The sequence below is a fragment of the Salmo trutta genome, chromosome 13 (genome assembly GCF_901001165.1).
Source record: "Salmo trutta chromosome 13, fSalTru1.1, whole genome shotgun sequence".
In the NCBI taxonomy this organism is placed as follows: domain Eukaryota; kingdom Metazoa; phylum Chordata; class Actinopteri; order Salmoniformes; family Salmonidae; genus Salmo; species Salmo trutta.
In genome coordinates this window covers 26,440,910-26,464,487 of record NC_042969.1, presented here as the reverse complement: position 1 = coordinate 26,464,487, position 23,578 = coordinate 26,440,910, and the positions used below count along the sequence as shown (strand labels likewise).

Below are 23,578 nucleotides of genomic sequence, written 5' to 3'. Positions count from 1 at the left end.
AAAGAACAAACTATAGACACCAATGCATTACGCCTCTTTAGAAAATGTGAACTTTTAAAACTGAGTTAAACTTGTTTCTTTTTTATAATTTTTCTGTCAGTTGGTTCATCAAGAAAACCATAGAGGTAATAAACAGTTTGGTCCTCTTAGTTTCTGAACCCAAATGTTAAAACATTTACAATACATCATTAAATGTTCCAAACAGATATCAAAAAGACAAATCTAGTTCACTGACTTTAATAAGGATACACTGCCACAGACTTTAAATGTGATGCGTACAACAGACAGCTTTTTGGGGAAATAATCAGCAAATTACAGTTTTCCCCCCACATTATTTTAAGACAATCTCACAATGTGGCCCAAGCTAAGTGAGAAAACTGGTATCCTTAGATTAAAAGAAATATGATCTCTATATAGATACAATTTCTAGTGGTTTCTCTATACAGTACTGTATATTTAACTGCAAAAATATATTCTGAAATAAATAAATATATAACATAAATATATGTATCTAGAAATGAATAAATAATACATTTTGAAATGATATCTGTGGCAAATATCTTTCTGCTCCTTTCAGCATGATCTAGTCACATGTAAAACGAGAAGAAAAACAGGTGAATTCCTTCAAAATCCTTCTTGAAGGAACATAGCCCCCCCAAATAAAAAATTAGGTTCTTTAACTGTATAGAGTCCCATAGCTTTTGCCATTCTAACAATAGATAATAGAACAGTTCTATCACTATGTTCTATCTCTATGTTCTATCTCTATGATTCCAACTAGATCCTCAGTCCAAAGACACTTCCTGAAATGTATTGGCCCTCAAACAGAAGAGTGACCCTCCCTCCCTCCTGCATCAGCATCGCTTCCTCTGATCCTGTTCCTCTCCTATTCCACACAACAGCTACTCTCGGGGGTCAGTTGGCCCCTGGAACAAACAGCCTCCTCATGCCTTGGTGTGCATGTTGACAATGTCAGACATTCTAGACTGTCTTTGTCACCGCTGAGAGCTGGCCGGTGCATTCTGAGGGGAGGCCCCTGGTTAGTACCTTTATCCCCAGTGTAGGCTACTCCTTCCCTACTGGCTGGCTGGAGCTGGGGCCGCTGTAGGGCTGGGACTGGGGCTGGGGCCGGGGCTGCTGTAGGGCTGGTTGGCTCCACTGTCTTAACACCGACAGTCACACTGCCTGGGCTGGCCTGCACACATCCCTGTTTCCCACAGCAGGAGGGACTAGAGCTCAATACACAGCTATTCCTGATCTGATCTAGGACGGTGGGTGCAGGCCAGTCTCAGCTGTGGCCCAGAATCTCCTTGTACAGCTCCGGTACCCGGTCAGGGTCCACGGGCCTGGGCAGGAAGTGGGTGAACTTCTGGTGTCGCCTGGACTTTGTTCCATCCCGAGCCGTGCCGTCCTTGTTTAACGCCACAAAGTAGCGAGTCCCTTTGTCTCCGTGCTTGTAGAGGTTGGAGGAGTATGTGTTGTACCAGTTCTCCTCAAACTGCTCCCTGAAGACACACTCAGCGCTCAGCTTCTCCTGCAGGGTAGAAACCAAGTCAGATCAGATTATGAAGTCAGATCAGATTATGGAGTCAGATCAGATTATGAAGTCAGATCAGATTATGAAGTCAGATCCGTTGACAATAAATCAACGGTCTTACCAGAGCAAGGATACATTTGTGGTAAGGCTGCTTGGTTTGTTTTGTTTATTTGAATGCCCATTAACTTTTGCCAAAGCAACCGCTATTCTTCCTGGGGTCCACACAAAATCATCAAACATGACAAGTAACAAAACACTGATACACAAGAACAGTCACACAAATGTAAAATACAACGCTATACAAACAATACAACTAAATAATAATGTGTGTGTAGATTGTGTTTTAGAGTATGATAGAGTGTGTGCGTATATTTGTGTGTGTCATTTCACAGTCCCTATTGTGGATGATGATAAGACCATAACTAGTGCAGAACTGGATCCTTTATGGCAGAGTGACAGCAGAACCGGATCCTTTATGGCAGAGTGACAGCATAACTGGATCCTTTATGGCAGAGTGACAGCAGAACTGGATCCTTTATGGCAGAATGAGAGCAGAACTGGATAATTTATGGCAGAGTGACAGCAGAACTGGATCCTTTATGGCAGAGTGAGAGCAGAACCGGATCCTTTATGGCAGAGTGACAGCAGAACTGGATCCTTTATGGCAGAGTGAGAGCAGAACCGGATCCTTTATGGCAGAGTGACAGCAGAACTGGATCCTTTATGGCAGAGTGACAGCAGAACTGGTTCCTTTATGGCAGAGTGACAGCAGAACTGGATCCTTAATGGCAGAGTGACAGCAGAACTGGATCCTTTATGGCAGAGTGAGAGCAGAACTGGATCCTTTATGACAGTGACAGCAGAACTGGATCCTTTATGGCAGAGTGACAGCAGAACTGGATCCTTAATGGCAGAGTGACAGCAGAACTGCATCCTTTATGGCAGAGTGAGAGCAGAACTGGATCCTTTATGACAGTGACAGCAGAACTGGATCCGTTATGGCAGAGTGACAGCAGAACTGGATCCTTTTTGGCAGAGTGAGAGCAGAACTGGATCCTTTATGGCAGAGTGACAGCAGAACTGGATAATTTATGGCAGAGTGACATCAGAACTGGATCCTTTATGGCAGAGTGAGAGCAGAACTGGATCCTTTAAGGCAGAGTGACAGCAGAACTGGATCCTTTACGGCAGAGTGACAGCAGAACTGGATCCTTTATGGCAGAGTGACAGCAGAACTGGATCCTTTATGGCAGAGTGACAGCAGAACTGGATCCTTTATGACAGTGACAGCAGAATTGGATCCTTTATGGCAGAGTGAGAGCAGAACTGGATCCTTTATGGCAGAGTGACAGCAGAACTGGATCCTTTATGGCAGAGTGACAGCAAAACAGGATCCTTTATGGCAGAGTGACAGCAAAACTGGATCATTTATGGTAGAGTGACAGCAATAGTCAAGGAAACCCATTAATGCCACCTACTGGTATATTCTAATGTATATTGGACAACAAAAGACCCAGAGACCCTTCTACAACACATACGAAATGAGAGGTGGGACTACAGAAACAGCAGAGACAGTAAATGAGTATAATACTTACAGAACCATAGAGCTCTCCCTTGTCATTCATCCCCAGGTAGAGAGCACTGTCCACTCCTCGAATGCTTATCAATCCAACAGCAATGCTTATAAATTCCAAAATACCTGGAGAAGAATAAATCCGTTGTTCCAGGTGTATTTCACCAGAGAAATCTTCTATCACAGATTGTGACACACTAGGATAGAGTATAGCCACATTTTCGCTATAGGACTTTAACATTACTTCCAGTGATAATTATTGAACAAATTATAACAGTTGTACTATTGCTTTAGGGCTAATATTGGCAACCGATGTTATGGTAGGAAACTGATCTTATTGTTACACAAATAAAAAATTAAAAAATAATAATAATAATCATTATTATAACAATAACTTGTATTATATAATAATGATTAAATATTTGGTGAAAAATGTTAACCATAAAATATGAATGTGCAATATGAGATCTGTAATAACACACTAATAAATTGTATTATATAATAATGATGAAATATGAATGTGTAATATGAGATCTGTAATAACACACTAATAACTTGATAATTACCGAATCTACTGTGGTCCTTTCTTGTCCCTTGCACAGTGCCATCAGGAAGTATTTCCAGATGAAATCCAGTTCTACAGTATAACTGCCTTCTCCGGAGAATCCCTTTTAAAAGTGTTAAATCTGCCGTGGCGCTCCGGGACAGGCTTTCCCCGGCACCGGGTACGAGGTGTTCACCCTGACCCAGCAGTACCGCTGGACTCTCTTCAAGAGACGTCAGGAGAAAATGGGACCCGACGTGTCCTACACCATCAATGCCGTGCAAGAAGCTTCCAACTTCACCCAGAGCAGCCATCGCAGCAGAGTCCTCCCGGTCGTCAGAGTTGGAGCGGGTAAAGTTCAACAGAGAGATCCTGAGTGAGCGCTCTCGCGTCGACAGTTACCAGATTGCTACTCTGTTGCCTATTGCATGTTTACGTTCGCGTCCGTTACTAAGCAAATGCTCTGTTGAACTGAAACGGATAAGTCCCTTTTTCCCCTTGACATGTATACCTTGGGTAAATGAGCTCTCGTGGCATATACGTTATGAGCACACATTCGTTCCAAAATATGACCCTACCGCTTGATGTCTTCATCAGTTGAGTTAAGATAATGTTGTTCAATTCTGGTAGTTCTCACCGCTCACGAAGGTTTGGAAAATTGTGAAAATCAAATACAGCAGCAAGTCAGAACCTTTTACAGAGAGCTACCAATGTATCCAACCCCTCTTTCTATGAGAGACACAGGACCACTGCTCTGCAGGTAAGGTAGGCTAGTTGTTGGAGGATTGCGCACACAGCGCCTAAAGACGTGAGGCAGGTGCAAAATGACGGGGACTTTTAGTGGGCGGGGCTATCGTTCAGACTTGCCTTGGCAGAGATTTCTTTCTTCCTAAGGTATAAAAGAAGACAGGGAGAGAGAGAGAGAGAGGGAGAGAGAGAGAGAGAGAGGGAGAGAGAGAGGGAGAGAGAGAGAGAGAGAGAGAGAGAGAGAGAGGGAGAGAGAGAGGGAGAGAGAGAGAGAGACAGAGAGAGAGAGAGAGAGAGAGAGAGGGAGAGGGAGAGGGAGAGGGAGAGAGAGAGAGAGAGAGAGAGAGAGAGAGGGAGTTTGATCATGTATTTGGTTACATTGCAATATGTTGGCCATTGATTGTACTTTGCTACTTACCTATGGCAACGATAGTGACAGTCCTATCGCATTCTCACACTCATTAGTCTACTTCAGTTTGCACTGCCCCAACCAGCAAGAGCAACTACCACAACCTAACAAACACCGTGATGTGATCAAAATACTTACACATGAAACAACACATACTGTAGCCTACGTATTGAGCTATATAATCAATGCAATGTGATGCCTCTATTTTAGGGCATTGCCATATTATCCCGAAAAATTCTAAGAGAAACTTGTATTCTTGACTGAGAGCCGCTATAAAACTGGGAGCGCAAAGCATTCAGGTAAAACGGGGTGAAACGTCACACGGATTATCTCGCGATGGAAAAGAACAGCTTTCCGCGATCTTCTGCTCTGACACTTCAATGAACAACAGCAATGGCCGCCTTCCGTAGACTCATTTCCACATCGACTAATTTCTCATCTACCTCAGGGAGATTTGTATTTTGGAAACAAACACCGAAGAGAACTAAGACATTTAAACATATTGCAACTGGAGTATGTATCGCCACCGGAGCTGGTTTCGCGAGTTATTACAATGTCCAAAAGAAACTGTCAAACCAAATCGATAATGGTTTACTTCTCGTATTACCAGCAGTATCTGCTACAGATAAGGTATTGTATAGCCTACTTGTCATGGCATGGGGCATTAGTGTATATATAGCATGTATAATACATATCATATTTATCTGTCTATGTAATAGCCTAGCAGATAGCCTAATATTAATAATGCACGTTAACATGCCCACTCAACTCACAACGCGAGGCAGAGCTGAAAATACTATTGTTTTCGGGTAAGATTCAAGGTTGACGTTCCGTGATAGTAAAAAAAACATGGCATAAATAAAAAACGATCAAACAGGAATGCATTGTGTAGACAGAAACACACATGGTCATTTAATTTAAATGGACCAATGTGACTATTTGCCCCATTATAACAAGGGCGCTGTCCATGACATGCGGTGCTGAAATGTTTTGTACTGGTCTATTTCGTGAATTTAGATTAAAATTACGTTACATAAATATAAAATACATATTAAGACCTCTTATAACAATTAAAATTCTCAATTGTTTTACTTTTTTTTTTTTTTTTTTACAAGTGCCATGATTGCTATGTGAGAATAGGTGGAGGCAGTCTTCCTCGTCATAATATGCTTGTATAGGGCTATTTACATAAAGCGAGAAGACTTGGACACGTACAGGCAAACAGACAGGCAGTGACAATAATAATAGTGGAAACCAATAAGGCCCAGTGAGGCGTTTGTTTTAGGATGATCTGTAGGCTCATCGCTGTAAAGCCTGTAAAGCCTTCATTAGACTGTTGGATCAGTAAACCGTGCTGAAGTCACTGACCGCGGTCTAGTTTGCAAAACTCCTTTTACATTGTGTTCCTTTTTTAATGCTTCCCAAATGGCACCCTATTCCCTATATAGTGCACTACTTTTGACCAGGCTCTAGGGAATGGGGTGCCATTTGGGGCATAGCCTTTGTCCCCACCCTCTTATCTAACTCGAGGGTGGGAATGGTGGTGAGGGTGGGAGTAGTGGTGACGGGACGTGGCTTGATGTAACCTTGACTGGGGGTTTGAGACACAGGAATCCAGGAACGTAGGAAACTGGACACGAGGACTTGGCGGAGGGGCTGACATTTGATGGTGGGGGTTTACCCAGAGGAGGAGGGGTGTGGGAGCAGGGGAGAGGGCGGGGAAGAAGGGGGGCACACATTCCCTGAGGTGTTTGCTGTGTGCCCAGTGGGCCTGGCACTCTGCCACCAGAGAGAGACGTCCACTCTGTCCTTGCCAGGCCAGGCCGGCCTGCCTCCTGATATCGCTGTTTTTTTAAACATTTGTAGGGACGTTATCTTGTGCACAGGCCTGAATAACTGGCCTGACAAAACATGGTGCCCATTTTTTGAAGTAAAACATGGGTTCTAGTTTTTAGCTCATGGGTTCTTCAAATTGGCTCATCTCCCCTGTAACTATTCTCCAAGTCAATGCTCTAAATGAGAATGTGTTCTTACACTAATGTTTGCCCATTAAATAACCTGTTGTTTTTAAAACTATTCATTGAAACTTTTTTCACACTTTGCTTAAAAACATTATACATTTTTTGGATATATGTATGTGTGTCTGTGTGTGTTCGTCTGTGTGTGTGTGTCTGTGTGTGTATCTGTGTGTGTTTTGTTTCAGGCCAAGACATTTGATCTGGATGATGGGGATGTGTACATGTCGTCCCATGAGGCCAGGTTTCGGTTGTTCAGCTCAGTGGAATATGAGGGACAGCTCTATATGACCCCACTGAACTTCATTGAGTCTGTCACCATGGGTGAGCCTAAGAGTGAGTACTAACCAACACACACACACACACACACACACACACACACACACACACACACACACACACACACACACACACACACACACACACACACACACACACACACACCTCAAACACCCACCACTTGTTGCTTCTCCTCATATAGTTGATAAATAGACATCAAACTAAGATGTTGACATATGGTGCTGATCAAATAACAATCTTCAGCAGTTCTATTCTGTACTGTACAGATGATGATGGTAGAGTCTGAGGTGCCAGTGTTTGCTGTACACTCACATCAACACTCTTTATGTAAAGGCCTTGTGAGTAACATAAAAATAACTGTGTGATTGGCTAGGAGTCAAGTAGATACAGATCTTTACTAGCAGCACCACTATTGCGTCTCATTTCTGTAGCAACAAACTCTGACGGACAGACAAGCAGACAGACGGAGACAAAACAATCATGATGATTTTAGTCACTACATTAGAAACTGTTAAACACATGGTAAGTTATCAGATCTAAACTCACAGTATTGGGATTGAATAAAGATCTTGTCTCCTTCCCAAATGGCACCCTATTCCATAGATAGTGCACTGTGTAGGGAATAGGGTGCCATTTGGGACATAGCCTTGTATTCTGGGGCCTGTTGATGTGGTGTGTCTTGGTTTCCCTGGCATGTAATGAGGGATATAAATGGAGCACTAATGTGAATAGCACACATTGCGTCAGCCTTCTCTCCTCACTCTCTCTGATGGCTAATGTGTTACGAAATGGGGATAATGACGTTTTATGGTTTTATGCTGTGGTTGTAAAATCAGATAAGTTTTTTCCCTGACTGAGGATGTTTGGAAAAGTCTGGGATATAGGGCCATTATATATCACAGAATATTGTCATAATTTACATACAGTATTGCATATGAAAATACCTTCTGCTTTGTGTTGCTGTTCAATTAAAATGATAGCGCCAGAATCCCGTTTTCTAAAATTGTGGGAGCCTGTATGGTATTGTGCTAACCCATATGGTATTGTGGTAGCATGTATGGTATTGTGGTAACCCATATGGTATTGTGGTAGCATGTATGGTATTGTGGTAGCATGTATGGTATTGTGGTAACCTATGTGGTATTGTGGTAGCCTATATGGTATTGTGGTAGCCTATATGGTATTGTGGTAGCCTATATGGTATTGTGGTAGCCTGTATGGTATTGTGGTAGCCTATGTGGTATTGTGGTAGCCTATATGGTATTGTGGTAGCCTATATGGTATTGTGGTAGCCTATATGGTATTGTGGTAGCCTATATGGTATTGTGGTAGCCTATATGGTATTGTGGTAGCCTGTATGGCATTGTGGTAGCCTATACGGTATTGTGGTAACCTGTATGGTATTGTGGTAACCTGTATGATATTATGGTAACCTGTATGGTATTGTGGTAACCTATGTGGTAACCTATGTGGTATTGTGGTAACCTATGTGGTATTGTGGTAACCTATGTGGTATTGTGGTAACCTATAGTGGCTTCAGTCAGCTTTCCAACAGGCACTGGGAGACAAATTCAGCTTTCAGCAGGACAATAACCTAAAACACAAGGCCAAATATACACTGGAGTTGCTTACCAAGATGATATTGAATGTTCCTGATTGGCGTAGTTACAGTTTGGATTTAAATTTGCTTGAAAATCTATGGGCAGGACTTGAAAATGGCTGTCTAGCAATGATTAACAATCAACTTGACAACGATTGAAGAATTTAAAAAAGAATAATAGGCACATGTACAATCCAGCTGTACAAAGATCTTAGAGACTTATCCAGAAACACTCACAACTGTAATCACAGCCAAAGGTGCTTTTAAAAAGGTTTGACTCAGGGGTGTGAATATGTTTGTAAATGAGATATTTCTGTATTTCATTTTCAATACATTTGCAAAGAAAATCTAAAAACATGTTTTCACTTTGTCATTATGGCGTATTGTGTGTAGATGTGTGAGAGAAAAAAATCTCTTTAATCCATTTTGATGTCAGGCTGTAACACAACAAAAGGTGGAATAAGTCAAGGGGTATGAATACTTTCTAAAGGCACTGTATATGGTATTGTGGGAGCCTATGTGGGTGGTTTCAAACTTGTTCCCATGACGAAAAAGGAGCATCTCAGGTATTTCAGAGAAATTGCCTGTTTGCTTAGAACAGTGTTGGTTTTAATTCTGCCAAGGTAAATGGTCACTCTTTTCTAGTGATTTTAATGATTTTCTCTCTTCAAAGAACAAGCCAGCCAGCCAGCCAAATAAGCCCTGACCCAATGTATTCCTATACTGAGGCTAAAATGTCTGTTGGGAAAGGCACCAGTATAACTCTGGTCCTCATTGTTAGAGACTGATGTATGTCTAATGAAAGAGTTCATAGTCTGTGTTGATGTGTCTGTTTTACAGTAAGGACATAGCTAGCATTGCTACACATAGTTTTCTCAGGGTTTTTTCATCAACATTTTAGTCAAAACCGCAAAGATCTTCTGCTGAACAAAAATATAAACGCAAGTTACGATTTCGGAGTTACAATTCAAATAAGGAAATCAGTCAATTGAAATGCATTCATTAGGCCCTAATCTATGGATTTGACATGACTGGGCAGGGACACAGTCATTAGTGGGCCTGGGAGGGTATACGCCCACCCACTGGGGAACCAGGCCCAGCCAATCAGAATGAGTTTTTCTCCACAAAACGACTTTATTACAGACAGAAACACTCCTCAGTTTCATCAGCTGTCCGGTAGGCTGGTCTCAGACGATCTCACAGGTGAAGAAGCCGGATGTGAAGGTCCTGGGCTGGCGTGGTCACACGTGGTCTACGGTTGTGAGGCCGGTTGGACGTACTGCCAAATTCTCTAAAATTACATTGGAGGCGGCTTATGGTAGAGAAATTAACATTACCTTCTTTGGCAACAGCTTTGGTCGACATTCCTGCTGTCAGCATGCCAATTGCACGCTCCCTCAAAACTTGAGTCATCTGTGGCATTGCCAATCTGTGGCATTGTGTTGTGTGACAAAACTGCACATTTTGATCATGCTGTTTAATCAGCTTCTTGATATGCCAATCCTGTCAGGTGGATTATCTTGGCAAAGGTGAAATGCTCACTAACAGGGATGTAAACACATTTTTGCACAGAAATAAGCTTTTTGTTTGTATGAAAAATGTCTGGGATATTTTATTTGAGCTCATAAAACATGGGACCAACATATGTTGCATTTATTTTTTTGTTCAGTGTATTTTTACTGGACCACTGTGCCATGAAACCCCTGGGTCACCCTATCTTTATACATTTCAGGCCTTGGTGTGAATGTGAATGAACTTTTCAGGGGATTAAATGCACAAATTGAGGATTTCCCCTTCCTCTTATATTTGCTTGTCTGCCCAGACACCTCAGTTTGGTGGGAGAGCTTTACAAAGCAAAGGGTCATCACAACTGCTTCCTCCATCAGAAACAGACCTTGCTATTGTCACTGTTATCATCCCTCTGGGGTGGCAGGGCCATGTGAATCACCTAGCCAGGTGTTTTTATGAAGCCAACGCCTTATCTTATGGCCAGGGACCTTTTTATGGAGTATTGGAATGCGTTCCTGGCGATATAACACTCATGTTTCAGTACAGCCCTGAGTCCAGCTCTCCTTTCTTACACATAGCCACTTGTTTTTCCACCATAAAGTACATTATAGGCTTGCATGTTGTGTGAATAATTGTACTTTTTTTCACCATGAATAATACTGATCAGTTCATTTATTCTGAACAATACTTTCCTTTTTCTTTTTAGAAAAGAGGATTTGGAAGTCTCTAACAAAACAGGTGGGAGGTTTGTGATTATAGCACAAAGTGCATTGACAATTATTGTGAAAATGTATTTGAAATAGAACCCTGCTTTTCTCTTCTAAGAGAATAATCGATGTACACTGAGTGTACAAAAAATTAGGAACACCTTCCTAATATTGAGTTGCACCCCCTTTTGCCTTCCAAACAGCCTCCATTTGTGGGGCATGAACTCTACAAGGTGTCCAAAGCGTTCCACAGGGATGCTGGCCCAGGTTGACTTCAATGCTTCCTACAGTTGTGTCAAGTTGGCTGGATGTCCTTTGGGTGGTGGACCATTCTTGATACACACAGGAAACTGTTGAGCGTGAAAAACTTAGCAGCTTTGCAGTTCTTGACACAAACCAGTGCACCTGGCACCTACTACCATACTCCGTTCAAAGGCACTTCAATCTTTTGTCTTGCCCATTCACCCTCTAAATGGCACACAGACACAATCCATGTCTCAATTGTCTCAAGGCTTAAAAATGATTATTTAAAGTGTCTCCTCCCCTTCATCTACACTGATTGAAGTGGATTTAACAAGTGACATCAATAAGGGATCATAGCTTTCACCTGGATTCACCTGGTCAGTCTATGTCATGGAAAAGGGTGTTCCTAATGTTACACTCAGTGTATAATAATGAATTATTCATGTTTGTGTACTGATTCTTCAATGAGTAAACACTTTGTGATTTTCTTCCATTGTTGAAGGAGTTGGAACAGATGCTGGCAGACACCCCTCCTGTTTTTAAAGGATCATCCAATTTATTCAGGAACCTACGTCACCGAGGTGAGACTCCTTAACTCTCTCTATCATCAAGAATATGGTCAGTGGAATGTTTGCAGGTTCCATATACCAAATCAATCGAGAACAGAGTACAGGCAGTAAACACCATCTTATCTTTCCATCAATCAGTGATGTTGTCATTTGCTCTCAGGTAACCTTAGATACGAGGGTGAAGGAAATCTACCCTATATAGGATGTACCATTGGTTAGTGATACCGTTACCAGTTATAATCAACTACATCCCCATACTGAGAATGAGATGTGCTTGTATTTTCAAAATAGTGTAGCGATCCTTGAAATATGAGCCACGTTACGATTCTCGTCAAGTAGGTTACATTTATTGGTGCAATGCATAGTATGTTTGCCTTTTACACAAGAGACCCGGGTTCGCTTCCCACTCCCTCTGTTCGCTACAATATTGACAAGCTGAGGAAAGGAGGTAATTGTAAGTGTTCTTCAATGTTGTTATTTTCATGAAAACATGCTTCAAGTAACCTGTTCTCATTGCTCCCCGAAGAAGTGAACATCACCCCCTGCGTTTCAAACCCTGTGTTTGGTGTATAAGTTCTCCCTGCTCTCTCCTCTGTTGCTTTAGCTAAGTGCCAACACTGGGATCTGGGGCTTTTAATCCTGCTGTTAAACATGGCGGTTTTGCCGAGAAAAAAAGGATTGGATTGATCAGCGAACAAAGCCTTGCTTTGAGAATGAGAGGTGCTGTTTGAACCCGGTTATGTTGAGGCATGTCCCACTGGCTGCCTCCTGATCACCATGGACATGATGAATCCTAAGAATGGAGTAGGATTACGTCTCCGGTTCTGCCACTCTATACGAAGTGTTTCTGAGGAATTATTTCTATTGTCTGACAACATCTACTTGAGCTCAGAGGTTGGAAGGGTTGGGGATTGGGGAGGGAAGGGGAGGGTTGGAGAGGGGAGGAAAGGTTTCTCTCTCCCTGAGTGAAGGTGTGTGTGGTATTGGTGAGACACGGCTGGAATCTTAAAGATTTTTTTCCCTCCAACCTATTTAACCCTTAAAAAGTCAGGCAACTTTAGTCATTTTAAGGCCCTATACATTTTCAACAGAGAAGTTCTCGAGCAGATCAGTGACTCATGTTGGGATGCACCATTTCATTGGGACTTTTCAACAGAAACTCTCTATTGGCATCCAGTACTTCCCCACCGCATTCAACTATCCAAACGCAGACAAACATCAGATATCTGCAGAACTTTTATATGACAAGGAGTATCAGAAATATAAAGAAAGAGGATTGTATTGGATGCACTACCATAGTCCATTCATAGTATTTTTGTCCTCCCAAGTGTCCTTTTTTTGGGGGAAATCTCCCTGGAGCAAAGGCCATACCTGAATCCTTTTCCCATAACACCCAGAGCTGTCTGTGCTGGAGTCACTGTCTTCTCCTGCAAACAAACGCTTGGGAATGCTTTCAGAGGCAGCAAGACAACCCTCCTCAGTCTACTGAGATGGACCCTGACAGTTACTCTTCTCTTCTCCTCGCAGTCACACAACAAAGGGAGTTCTAGAACACAAAAAGGAACAGGAAGCCGAATCAGGCATCCACAATCAGTGACAGATCACTGGAGAATGTTTTACACCTTGTTATCCAAATAGAGGACGCACCGAAGCCAGCACTGGGGCTTCATTTTGTTTGGGTTTGTGTCCAGATAGGTTACTTACATTGTAAAGCCTCTGTTTGTGTGATGAGAACACCAACCATGAATTAAGAGGCACCTTTAAGATGTTATCAATATGAAAGAGAAGATTAGCTGTTGTCTAAAGGTGTTGCACTGTTTCGTGGGGTGTTTCATTCATGTGAAGAGTTAGGGCAGGACTTTGAAAACTCTATATAACTCAAGTAAACTGCTAGACTTTAATGTTCAATTATTTTATGAACTTTCTATATACATTTATGACAGTCAAGGTTAAAGCCAAACATTTGTATTTTTGTTTCCAGGCATCATCGGTTACACAGAGTATCTATTCCTGCTCTGCATTTTAACAAGTAAGTATGTTTGATTAGATATTTTATTAAAAAAAGAAAACATAAGTAAGATGTTAGTTTGAACGTGGTTTCTTGTCTTATCTCTTTTCTCGGTCCTTTCCCAGAACCTCATGCTGGCTTTAAGATAGCTTTCAACATGTTTGATGCAGATGGAAACAAAATGGTGGACAAACGGGAGTTCTTGGTGGTATGTAATTATCTTAAGGTTAAATGAGAAGGATAGTTCCTTTGGTTAGTGAAGTAAGTCTGAAGAACATCTGAACATCTTCTGTCTTCTAACCAGCTTGAGGAAATCTTCCGTAAGAAAAAGGATCGAAAAGAAGCAGCTGATGGCGCTCCAAGGTCTGACAAGCTGGTAAGGAGAGGCGTTTCTTTGGTGAATATTCTCCGCATTTAGGGCATGCATTTCACTTATTGCATTTATTCTAGGTATTAATTGCTGTAAGGTTAGAAATTACGAAGAGCAATGTTTCCCCATTATACATTTAAAGTTTGGAATAATAAAACTGTCCTGCAGGAAGTATGGAAGCCAGGGAGAAAGTGTTTGAACTGTAGACAGACGGTATGTTGGATGTGATAGACTGGAGACAGTGTAACGGTTGTCGTCTGGAATGGAGGACCAAAACGCAGCAGGAATGTGGATGCTCATCTTGATATTTATTTGAAAATAAAGTGAACACCAAAACAACGAAGAACTCACGAACAACCAAACAGTCTTGTCAGGCTCACACACGCAAAACAAGAAACATCCTCCCACAAATTACAAACACACCCTAATATATAGGACTCTCAATCAAAGGCAACTAGACAACACCTGCCTTCAATTGAGAGTCCACACCCCAATTAACTAAACATAGAAACAGACTAACTAGAAAGAGCATAGAAATAGACTAATATAGAGCAGTGACCAAAAAAACCCGGAATACATAAATCAACTACCCTCTACATAATACACACACACACCCCAAACCACATAAACCAAATACCCTCTGCCACGTCCTGACCAGCCTACACTAACAAAATAACCCTCATACTGGTCAGAACGTGACAGACGGACATTATGGTGGATGTGGTAGACTGTAGACAGACATTATGGTGGATGTGGTAGACTGTAGACAGACATTATGGTGGATGTGGTAGACTGTAGACAGACATTATGGTGGATGTGGTAGACTGTAGACAGACATTATGGTGGATGTGGTAGACTGTAGACAGACATTATGGTGGATGTGGTAGACTGTAGACAGACATGGTGGATGTGGTAGACTGTAGACAGACATTATGGTGGATGTGGTAGACTGTAGACAGACATTATGGTGGATGTGGTAGACTGTAGACAGACGTTATGGTGGATGTGGTAGACTGTAGACAGACGTTATGGTGGATGTGGTAGACTGTAGACAGACGTTATGGTGGATGTGGTAGACTGTAGACAGACGTTATGGTGGATGTGGTAGACTGTAGACAGACGTTATGGTGGATGTGGTAGACTGTAGACAGACGTTATGGTGGATGTGGTAGACTGTAGACAGACGTTATGGTGGATGTGGTAGACTGTAGACAGACATTATGGTGGATGTGGTAGACTGTAGACAGACATTATGTTGGATGTGGTAAACTGTAGACAGACTATGGTGGATGTGGTAGGCTGTAGACAGACATTATGTTGGATGTGGTAAACTGTAGACAGACGTTATGGTGGGTGTGGTAGACTGTAGACAGACGTTATGGTGGATGTGGTAGACTGTAGACAGACATTATGGTGGATGTGGTAGACTGTAGACAGACATTATGGTGGATGTGGTAAACTGTAGACAGACATTATGTTGGATGTGGTAAACTGTAGACAGACGTTATGGTGGATGTGGTAGACTGTAGACAGACATTATGGTGGATGTGGTAGACTGTAGACAGACATTATAGTGGATGTGGTAGACTGTAGACAGACATTATGGTGGATGTGGTAGACTGTAGACAGACATTATGGTGGATGTGGTAGACTGTAGACAGACATTATGGTGGATGTGGTAAACTGTAGACAGACATTATGTTGGATGTGGTAAACTGTAGACAGACGTTATGGTGGATGTGGTAGGCTGTAGACATACATTATGGTGGATGTGGTAGACTATAGACAGACGTTATGGTGGATGTGGTAGGCTGTAGACATACATTATGGTGGATGTGGTAGACTGTGGACAGACATGGTGGATGTGGTAGGCTGTAGACAGACAGTATGGGGGATGTAACACCAGGATTTGATCACAATGATAAGACAGACTATCTGAGTGAGGTCCTATCACATCAACAGTACAACAGGATTAGTCTTATTCAGGGAACCAATGAAAGGAGTGTACATTTTTAGAAATGTTTACATTAAAATGAATGTAGTCTTTAGATTGGTAGACTATGAAATGTTTTGTGATAATGTCCTGTATTGTTGAAGACCCCTTTGAACACAGAACAATGGACAGTCTTCCCTGCATGTTCTAACATGGTTCTTTCTCTACCCTAATGCTAACATGATTCTATCTCTACCCTTTCCCTAACATGGTTCTATCTCTACCCTATCTCTAACATGGTTCTATCTCTAACATGGTTCTATCTCTAACATGGTTCTATCTCTAACATGGTTCTATCTCTACCCTATCTCTAACAGGGTCCCATCTCTACCCTATCTCTAACAGGGTCCCATCTCTACCCTATCTCTAACAGGGTCCCCTCTCTACCCTATCTCTAACAGGGTCCCCTCTCTACCCTATCTCTAACAGGGTCCCATCTCTACCCTATCTCTAACAGGGTCCCATCTCTACCCTATCTCTAACAGGGTCCCATCTCTACCCTATCTCTAACAGGGTCCCATCTCTACCCTATCTCTAACAGGGTCCCATCTCTACCCTATCTCTAACAGGGTCCCATCTCTACCCTATCTCTAACAGGGTCCCATCTCTACCCTATCTCTAACAGGGTCCCATCTCTACCCTATCTCTAACAGGGTCCCATCTAACATGGTTCCACCTCTACCCTGTCTCTAACATGGTTCCACCTCTACCCTATCTCTAACATGGTTCCATCTCTACCCTATCTCTAACATGGTTCTATCTCTACCCTATCTCTAACATGGTTCTATCTCTACCCTCTCTAACATGGTTCTATCTCTAACCTGTCTCTAACATGGTTCTATCTCTAACCTGTCTCTAACATGGTTCTACCTCTACCCTCTCTAACATGGTTCTATCTCTAACCTGTCTCTAACATGGTTCTACCTCTACCCTCTCTAACATGGTTCTATCTCTACCCTCTCTAACATGGTTCTATCTCTACCCTCTCTAACATGGTTCTATCTCTAACCTGTCTCTAACATGGTTCTACCTCTACCCTCTCTAACATGGTTCTATCTCTAACCTGTCTCTAACATGGTTCTACCTCTACCCTCTCTAACATGGTTCTATCTCTAACCTGTCTCTAACATGGTTCTATATCTTGCATGCCTGCATCCATCTTTACCCTGCATTTTATAGAACCTGCAACTGTATGGGAACCGGGAGTCCCGTGCACAGAGAGTATGTATTCTCCCTCTCCCCAGAATATCTGCACTTTCTGTTATGTGTTTTCTTCTTGGCTAGCCTGTTGCATGTGGCCTATTTTGCTTATGAAAAATGTAAGGAATCTACTGTAGTAACTTAGCCAAGTGTGCTAATGGGCATGAAAACCACGGAAGCCATTCCATGCTAAATGCATTGATGATATTACTGTATCTTGGCCTTCTCATGTGCAAGGTTAGCAGAGCGTCATGCGAGCTGCGAGGTAGCCAGGACAATGCAGCCATAATGGGTCTAGTCCAAACTCTGGCTGTGCCGCTGGACTGCCACAGCAGAGCAGATGATTTATGTACTGGCCTGCTGTCTGTCAGAGTGGCTGGCTGAGCGATGGGTTCTATGGGCCCAGAGATCCCTTTTCAAAAGGCCCTTATCTGAAGACTGACAGCATTCCTCCCGGACCCCCATGTTTTATTTTTACAGTTTCTTGAAAAGTGGTATTTGGGCTCGGGTTACCTTTTGTGGTGGGCTTGACCATGCTGATCGGCGTGCCAGTCAGTGAGAGCTATAGAGCTAGTACTGCTAGAATGAATGTCTCAACACAGACACATAGAAAAGGGTGCTGCTGCAGCTAGCAAGAAGAAGGTTGTTTTAAGAGCTGTTGGGTTAAGGTGTGTCTTGGTTTTGATTTGTTCTGCATCACTCAAGGTATCCTCCCAGAGAATGGTTCAAAAGGCAAATCTTTTCAAACTCTACATGACAAGCATGTCTTGAAACCTGCGGTTGGGCTTTCCCCACCCGTGTATTCTAATTACAAACGTTTCATACTCTTTTAATGGGCCGAGATGGAGATAGAGCAGCGGTACATTAAAGACTTAGTAATTAGCTCTGGGATCAAGTCATGAATCTCCCTCTGGTGAAGAGCGATGAAGCGCAGAGGAAGATATGTTTTATCAGCTGTCTCAACTGTCTCATTCCCCTGCCAGGCATGGAAAAAGAATAAGATAAATAAATATTATGAAATGAAGCAAGACACATTTTGAGGACATGTGTTAGAGGATCTGGCCCTCGCTGGTTGGCTGTTCGTGGTGCCTTTGAACAAGGTGGTGTCGAGACATGAGAGACATTGAGAACCAGGGCAAAAAGGATGAGGTAAAAAAAAGCAGCACTTGTCAACAGAGTGTTTTGCTCACCTGTGGGTGGAGGCAGAAGTTGGCCCTGGAAAACTATTTCCCTGGGAATCTTTGTTTCAAGGAAAGTCCTAGAGCTAAAACCTGATTGAATGGTGAACAGTACTACAGTTGAAGTCGGAAGTTTACATACACTTAGGTTGGCATCATTAAAACTCGTTTTTCAACCACTCCACAAATTTCTTGTTAACAAACTATAGTTTTGGCAAGTCAGTGAGGACTTCTACTAGTAATTTTTCCAACAATTGTTTACAGACAGATTATTTCACTTATAATTCACTGTATCACAATTCCAGTGGGTCAGAAGTTTACATACACTAAGTTGACTGTGCCTTTAAACAGCTTGGAAAATTCCAGAAAATGATGTCATGGCTTTAGAAGCTTCTGATAGGCTAATTGACACCATTTGAGTCAATTGGAGGTGTACCTGTGGATGTATTTCAAGGCCTACCTTCAAACTCAGTGCCTTTTTGCTTGCCATCATGGAAAAATCAAAAGAAATCAGCCAAGACCTCAGAAAACAAATTGTAGACCTCCACAAGTCTGGTTCATCCTTGGGAGCAATTTCCAAACACCTGAAGGTACCACGTTCATCTGTACAAACAATAGTACGCAAGTATAAACACCATGGGACCAAGCAACCATCATACAGCTCAGGAAGGATACGCGTTCTGTCTCCTAGAGATGAACGTACTTTGGTGCGAAAAGTGCAAATCAATCCCAGAACAACAGCAAAGGACCTTGTGATGAGGAAACAGGTACAAAAGTATCTATATCCACAGTAAAACGAGCCCTATATCGACATAACCTGAAAGACCGCTCAGCAAGGAAGAGGCCACTGCTCCAAAACCACCATAGAAAAGCCAGACTACAGTTTGCAACTGCACATGGGGACAAAGATCATACTTTTTGGAGAAATGTCTTCTGGTCTGATGAAACAAAAATAGAACTGTTTGGCCATAATGACCATCGTTATGTTTGGAGGAAAAAGGGGGACGCTTGCAAGCCGAAGAACACCATCCCAACCGTGAAGCACGGGGGTGGCAGCATCATGTTGTGGGGGTGCTTTGCTGCAGGAGGGACTGGTGCACTTCACAAAATAGATGGCATCATGAGGGAGGAAAATTATGTGGATATATTGAAGCAACATCTCAAGACATCAGTTGAAGCTTGGTCACAAATGGGTCTTCCAAATGGACAATGACCCCAAGCATACTTCCAAAGTTGTGGCGAAATGGCTTAAGGACAACAAAGTCAAGGCATTGGAGTGGCCATCACAAAGCCCTGACCTCAAACCCATAGAAAATGTACGGACAGAACTGAAAAAGCGTGTGTGAGCAAGGAGGCCTACAAACCTGACTCAGTTACACCAGCTCTGTCAGGAGGAAAGGGCCAAAATTCACCCAACTTATTGTGGGAAGCGTGTGGAAGGCTACCTGAAACATTTGACCCAAGTTAAACAATTTAAAGGCAATGTTACCAAATACTAATTGAGTGTATGTAAACTTCTGACCCACTGGGAATGTGATGTGAAGAAATAAAAGCTGAAATAAATGTCTCTCTACTATTATTCTGACATTTCACATTCTTAAAATAAAGTGGTGATCCTAACTGACCTCAGACAGGGAATTTTTTACTAGGATTAAATGTCAGGAATTGTGAAAAACTGAGTTTAAATGTATTTGGCTGTATGTAAACTTCCGACTTCAACTGTAAATGTAATGTTATCATTCATATAACTAGTACTGTTACCAAACTGTTTCCAGATAATGCTCTCCATTATTATATCAATAGGACTGCAGGAGTAAAGGAATTCACTGTTGCATGACCTTACTGAGTGAGAGTTGGTCACACTGGTGAGAAGCAGCCTTGTTTGTTTGATATCACACTAGTCCAGACATAACATTCACTTGGATGAAAAAGACACTTTGACTTCCATAGACACTTTGGGATGCAGCATTTTGAAAGAATCATTATATTCTTAAAATGTATTGGATGGTTTCAATTGCCCATGATTATACAAGAGTGGCAACATTTTCTCATTGATAGGGTGTAACCTGCATCCCCCTCTGGGACACGGCAGGGTGGGCCACTATCAACTACAATGAACAAAGAGAGATATCATTCCAAAATGTTTATTTCATCACAATCTGATCCCATTTCACAAGTGTGGATGAAAAGTACACCGTAACCTGCATTCAGCTCACAGCTATGTTCAAACGGTGATGTATTCAGATTGAGTGGATTCAGTTACACTGTAAACCTGTCATGAATTCACCCTTCACGCCCTGTGTGTCTCGGACATATGCAGCTGTCTTGGCTGAATTCCTCGCCAGAAGGCTGCATGCTCCAGTGCAGAGCAGAGCTCACAGCTTTATGGATGGGGTTTTTCAGTCTTTCACAGACTCCCTAGATATGTGGTTACTATACGGACAGTGAGGACTTCTCAGCACTCATGTCCTGTCTAAGACTGCCTGGCTGGGTGGTTGGATGTCAGAGAGGTATTTTACTGTTGTCACTGCAAGGATGAGTTCAGTAGTGTCAATGAGTAGTTCAAATCAGTTGGCTATTTGAAAGATACTCTGTCTGCCTGTCTGTCTGTCGGTCGGTCTGTTTGTCTATTCGTCTGTCTGTTTCTAGTTCTGTCTGTCCGTCCATCTACCCATCTCTACTTCTGTCTGTCCATCAGTCTGTTTGCCTGTGTGTGTGTGTTTAATGCTAATGCCTGATGCTAATGCTGTTAATATCTGCCAGATGTGCTCTGTCGTCATCTAACAGCTCTGCCTCCACTACTCTACCACCATCACAGGTCCTTAGAAAAGAGGCCCAGCAGTTAGAGCCCCGGGGCATGTGGGATGCTCTGAGAAAGGGGGCAAGCCAAGCTCTCTTTTCTGACCTGGAGGTAGCTACACAAGTCTTGTTTTCAGATGTGTCCCTTTCCTATTTAACCTGTAGATGTTTACGGGTTCCCTTGATTAGGTCTGTGTAATGTTGTGTCTTAAATGTCACATGATATGGATCATGCTCAATATATTGATTTCTTTTGTTGTTGATGATAAACTATGTTGTTGGCCCAAGTTTGGTTGATGACTCTGATATGGCTCAGTACCATGTGTAACATGACTCTGATATGGCTCAGTACCATGTGTAACATGACTCTGATATGGCTCAGTACCATGTGTAACATGACTCTGATATGGCTCAGTACCATGTGTAACATGACTCTGATATGGCTCAGTACCATGTGTAACTGTCAGGAGAAGGGGAAATGCTGGAAGTTCAATGTTGGTCTCCCTCTGTTTCCTAGCCACATATTAACCATTAACATAGTTATTTGTAAAATGACTGAAGTGTGCTACGTTTACACATTGATATTAGACAATGAAGGGAGGATAAAAGCATTTGTCTGCATTTGTGTTGTTCAAGAGCTCTGTATGTGGCACTTGGCTGCATGTTTCTTACGTACAAGCATGTTTGTGTGAGTGAAATATATTTTGCATGGTTGGGTCCTCATGGATAAGTGGTCCTCATGGTCGGCCATAAGTGGTCCATTTCTTTATGAGGAATGGAAGTCAGACTGAATCACACATTTGTTTTCCCTCCCAGAATATGGATGAAAATATGACCGACACGACCCTGCTGGTTCATTTCTTCGGGAAAAAGGGAAAGGCAGAGTTGGGCTTCGATGATTTTTACAGGCAAGTAGGGAAATGTACAAAAACTCCAACTTACATCTTGCATTTGCAGTGTCAGATATATATAATGTGCAAACAAGTATTGAGTAAAGGGTCTGAATACTTTCCGAATGTGCTGTATATAATGTACAATACACAATTGTAATTTCTACTAATTATAGAAATATTTGCACATTTGAATTAATCATTATCAACCTAACTCATTGTGGTAGCTATAGTCAGGTAGCCAGTCCAGTGTCCCCTCTCTCTGTATATGAGTTGGTGGTGGCATTACCTATTACCAGTGCCTCTATCTCCCTCTCCATCTCTCTGTCTCTCTCTTCACTTCTCTGTCTCTCTCTTCACTTCTCTGTCTCCCTCTCCATCTCTCTGTCTCTCTCTTCACCTTGCTGTCGCCTTCTCCATCTCTCTGTCTCTCTCTTCACCTCACTGTCTCCCTCTCCACTCCTCTCTGTCTCCCTCTCCACTCCTCTCTGTCTCCCTCTCCTCCACTCCTCTCTGTCTCCCTCTCCTCCACTCCTCTCTGTCTCCCTCTCCTCCACTCCTCTCTGTCTCCCTCTCCTCCCCTCTCTGTCTCCCTCTCCACCCCTCTCTGTCTCCCTCTCCATTCCTCCCCAGATTCATGGACAACTTGCAGACAGAGGTGCTTGAGATTGAGTTCCTGTCCTATTCCAAAGGCCTGCCTATCATCAGTGAGGAGGACTTTGCCCACATCCTGTTGCGTTTCACCAACGTAGACGACATCGCAGGTTACCTGGACAATGTGCGCAAGAGCATTACAGATGAGAAGGTGATTGTGGAGCGCTTGCAATGTAGTCTTTGCCTTATGCTAACACACTCAAACACCCTAAGGCCTCCCCTCTCCCCCCTCACCTCAAACTACCTCCATCCCCCTTCACCTCAAACTACCTCCATCCCTCCTCACCTCAAACTACCTCCATCCCCCTGCACCTCAAACTACCTCCATCCCTCCTCACCTCAAACTACCTCCATCTCCACTCACCTCAAACTACCTCCATCTCCCCTCACCTCAAACTACCTCCATCCCTCCTCACCTCAAACTACCTCCATCTCCACTCACCTCAAACTACCTCCATCCCTCCTCACCTCAAACTACCTCCATCTCCACTCACCTCAAACTACCTCCATCCCTCCTCACCTCAAACTACCTCCATCCCTCCTCACCTCAAACTACCTCCATCCCTCCTCACCTCAAACTACCTCCATCCCTCCTCACCTCAAACTACCTCCATCCCTCCTCACCTCAAACTACCTCCATCTCCACTCACCTCAAACTACCTCCATCCCCCTCACCTAAAACTACCTCCATCTCCCCTGACCTCAAACTACCTCCATCTCCCCTGACCTCAAA

General features: G+C 42.8%; 2 protein-coding genes across 7 annotated transcripts in view; one reads left to right on the top strand and one right to left on the bottom strand.

Annotated features, from left to right (window-relative positions):
• Positions 1-221: 221 nt before the first annotated feature.
• fgf20b (fibroblast growth factor 20b) lies at positions 222-4,474 on the bottom strand. Its single transcript, XM_029771645.1, has 3 exons — positions 3,677-4,474; positions 3,133-3,236; positions 222-1,534 (listed from the first exon to the last, which is right to left on the bottom strand). Exons 1-3 carry the CDS (start codon positions 3,966-3,968, stop codon positions 1,289-1,291), a joined length of 642 nt encoding a protein of 213 aa, XP_029627505.1. The 5' UTR covers positions 3,969-4,474; the 3' UTR covers positions 222-1,288.
• A 675-nt stretch (positions 4,475-5,149) lies between these two features.
• micu3b (mitochondrial calcium uptake family, member 3b) overlaps positions 5,150-23,578 on the top strand; it is a 32,268-nt gene continuing 13,839 nt past the window's right edge. For 2 of the 6 annotated variants that reach the window (XM_029771639.1, XM_029771644.1), the window contains exons 1-11: positions 5,150-5,440; positions 7,014-7,161; positions 10,941-10,972; positions 11,687-11,765; positions 13,735-13,782; positions 13,887-13,969; positions 14,066-14,137; positions 17,304-17,345; positions 21,321-21,413; positions 22,118-22,209; positions 22,825-22,996. In XM_029771639.1, the coding sequence (XP_029627499.1) occupies positions 5,204-5,440; positions 7,014-7,161; positions 10,941-10,972; positions 11,687-11,765; positions 13,735-13,782; positions 13,887-13,969; positions 14,066-14,137; positions 17,304-17,345; positions 21,321-21,413; positions 22,118-22,209; positions 22,825-22,996 (1,098 nt within the window). In that variant the 5' untranslated portion in view covers positions 5,150-5,203. Of the gene's footprint in view, positions 5,441-7,013; positions 7,162-10,940; positions 10,973-11,686; positions 11,766-13,734; positions 13,783-13,886; positions 13,970-14,065; positions 14,159-17,303; positions 17,346-21,320; positions 21,414-22,117; positions 22,210-22,824; positions 22,997-23,578 lie in introns of all 6 variants that reach the window. The other 4 variants (XM_029771641.1, XM_029771640.1, XM_029771642.1 and 1 more) reach the window with 4 other exon arrangements.

Bases quoted from the DNA above. Each gene is read 5' to 3' on its own strand.
- fgf20b (XM_029771645.1), bottom strand. From the start codon at position 3,968: ATGGCTGCTCTGGGTGAAGTTGGAAGCTTCTTGCACGGCATTGATGGT. The intron at 3,237-3,676 runs GTAATTATCAAG...ATTCTTCTCCAG, and splicing joins AAAGGACCACAGTAGATTCG to GTATTTTGGAATTTATAAGC. The intron at 1,535-3,132 runs GTAAGTATTATA...TCTACCCTGCAG, and splicing joins AGGGAGAGCTCTATGGTTCT to GAGAAGCTGAGCGCTGAGTG.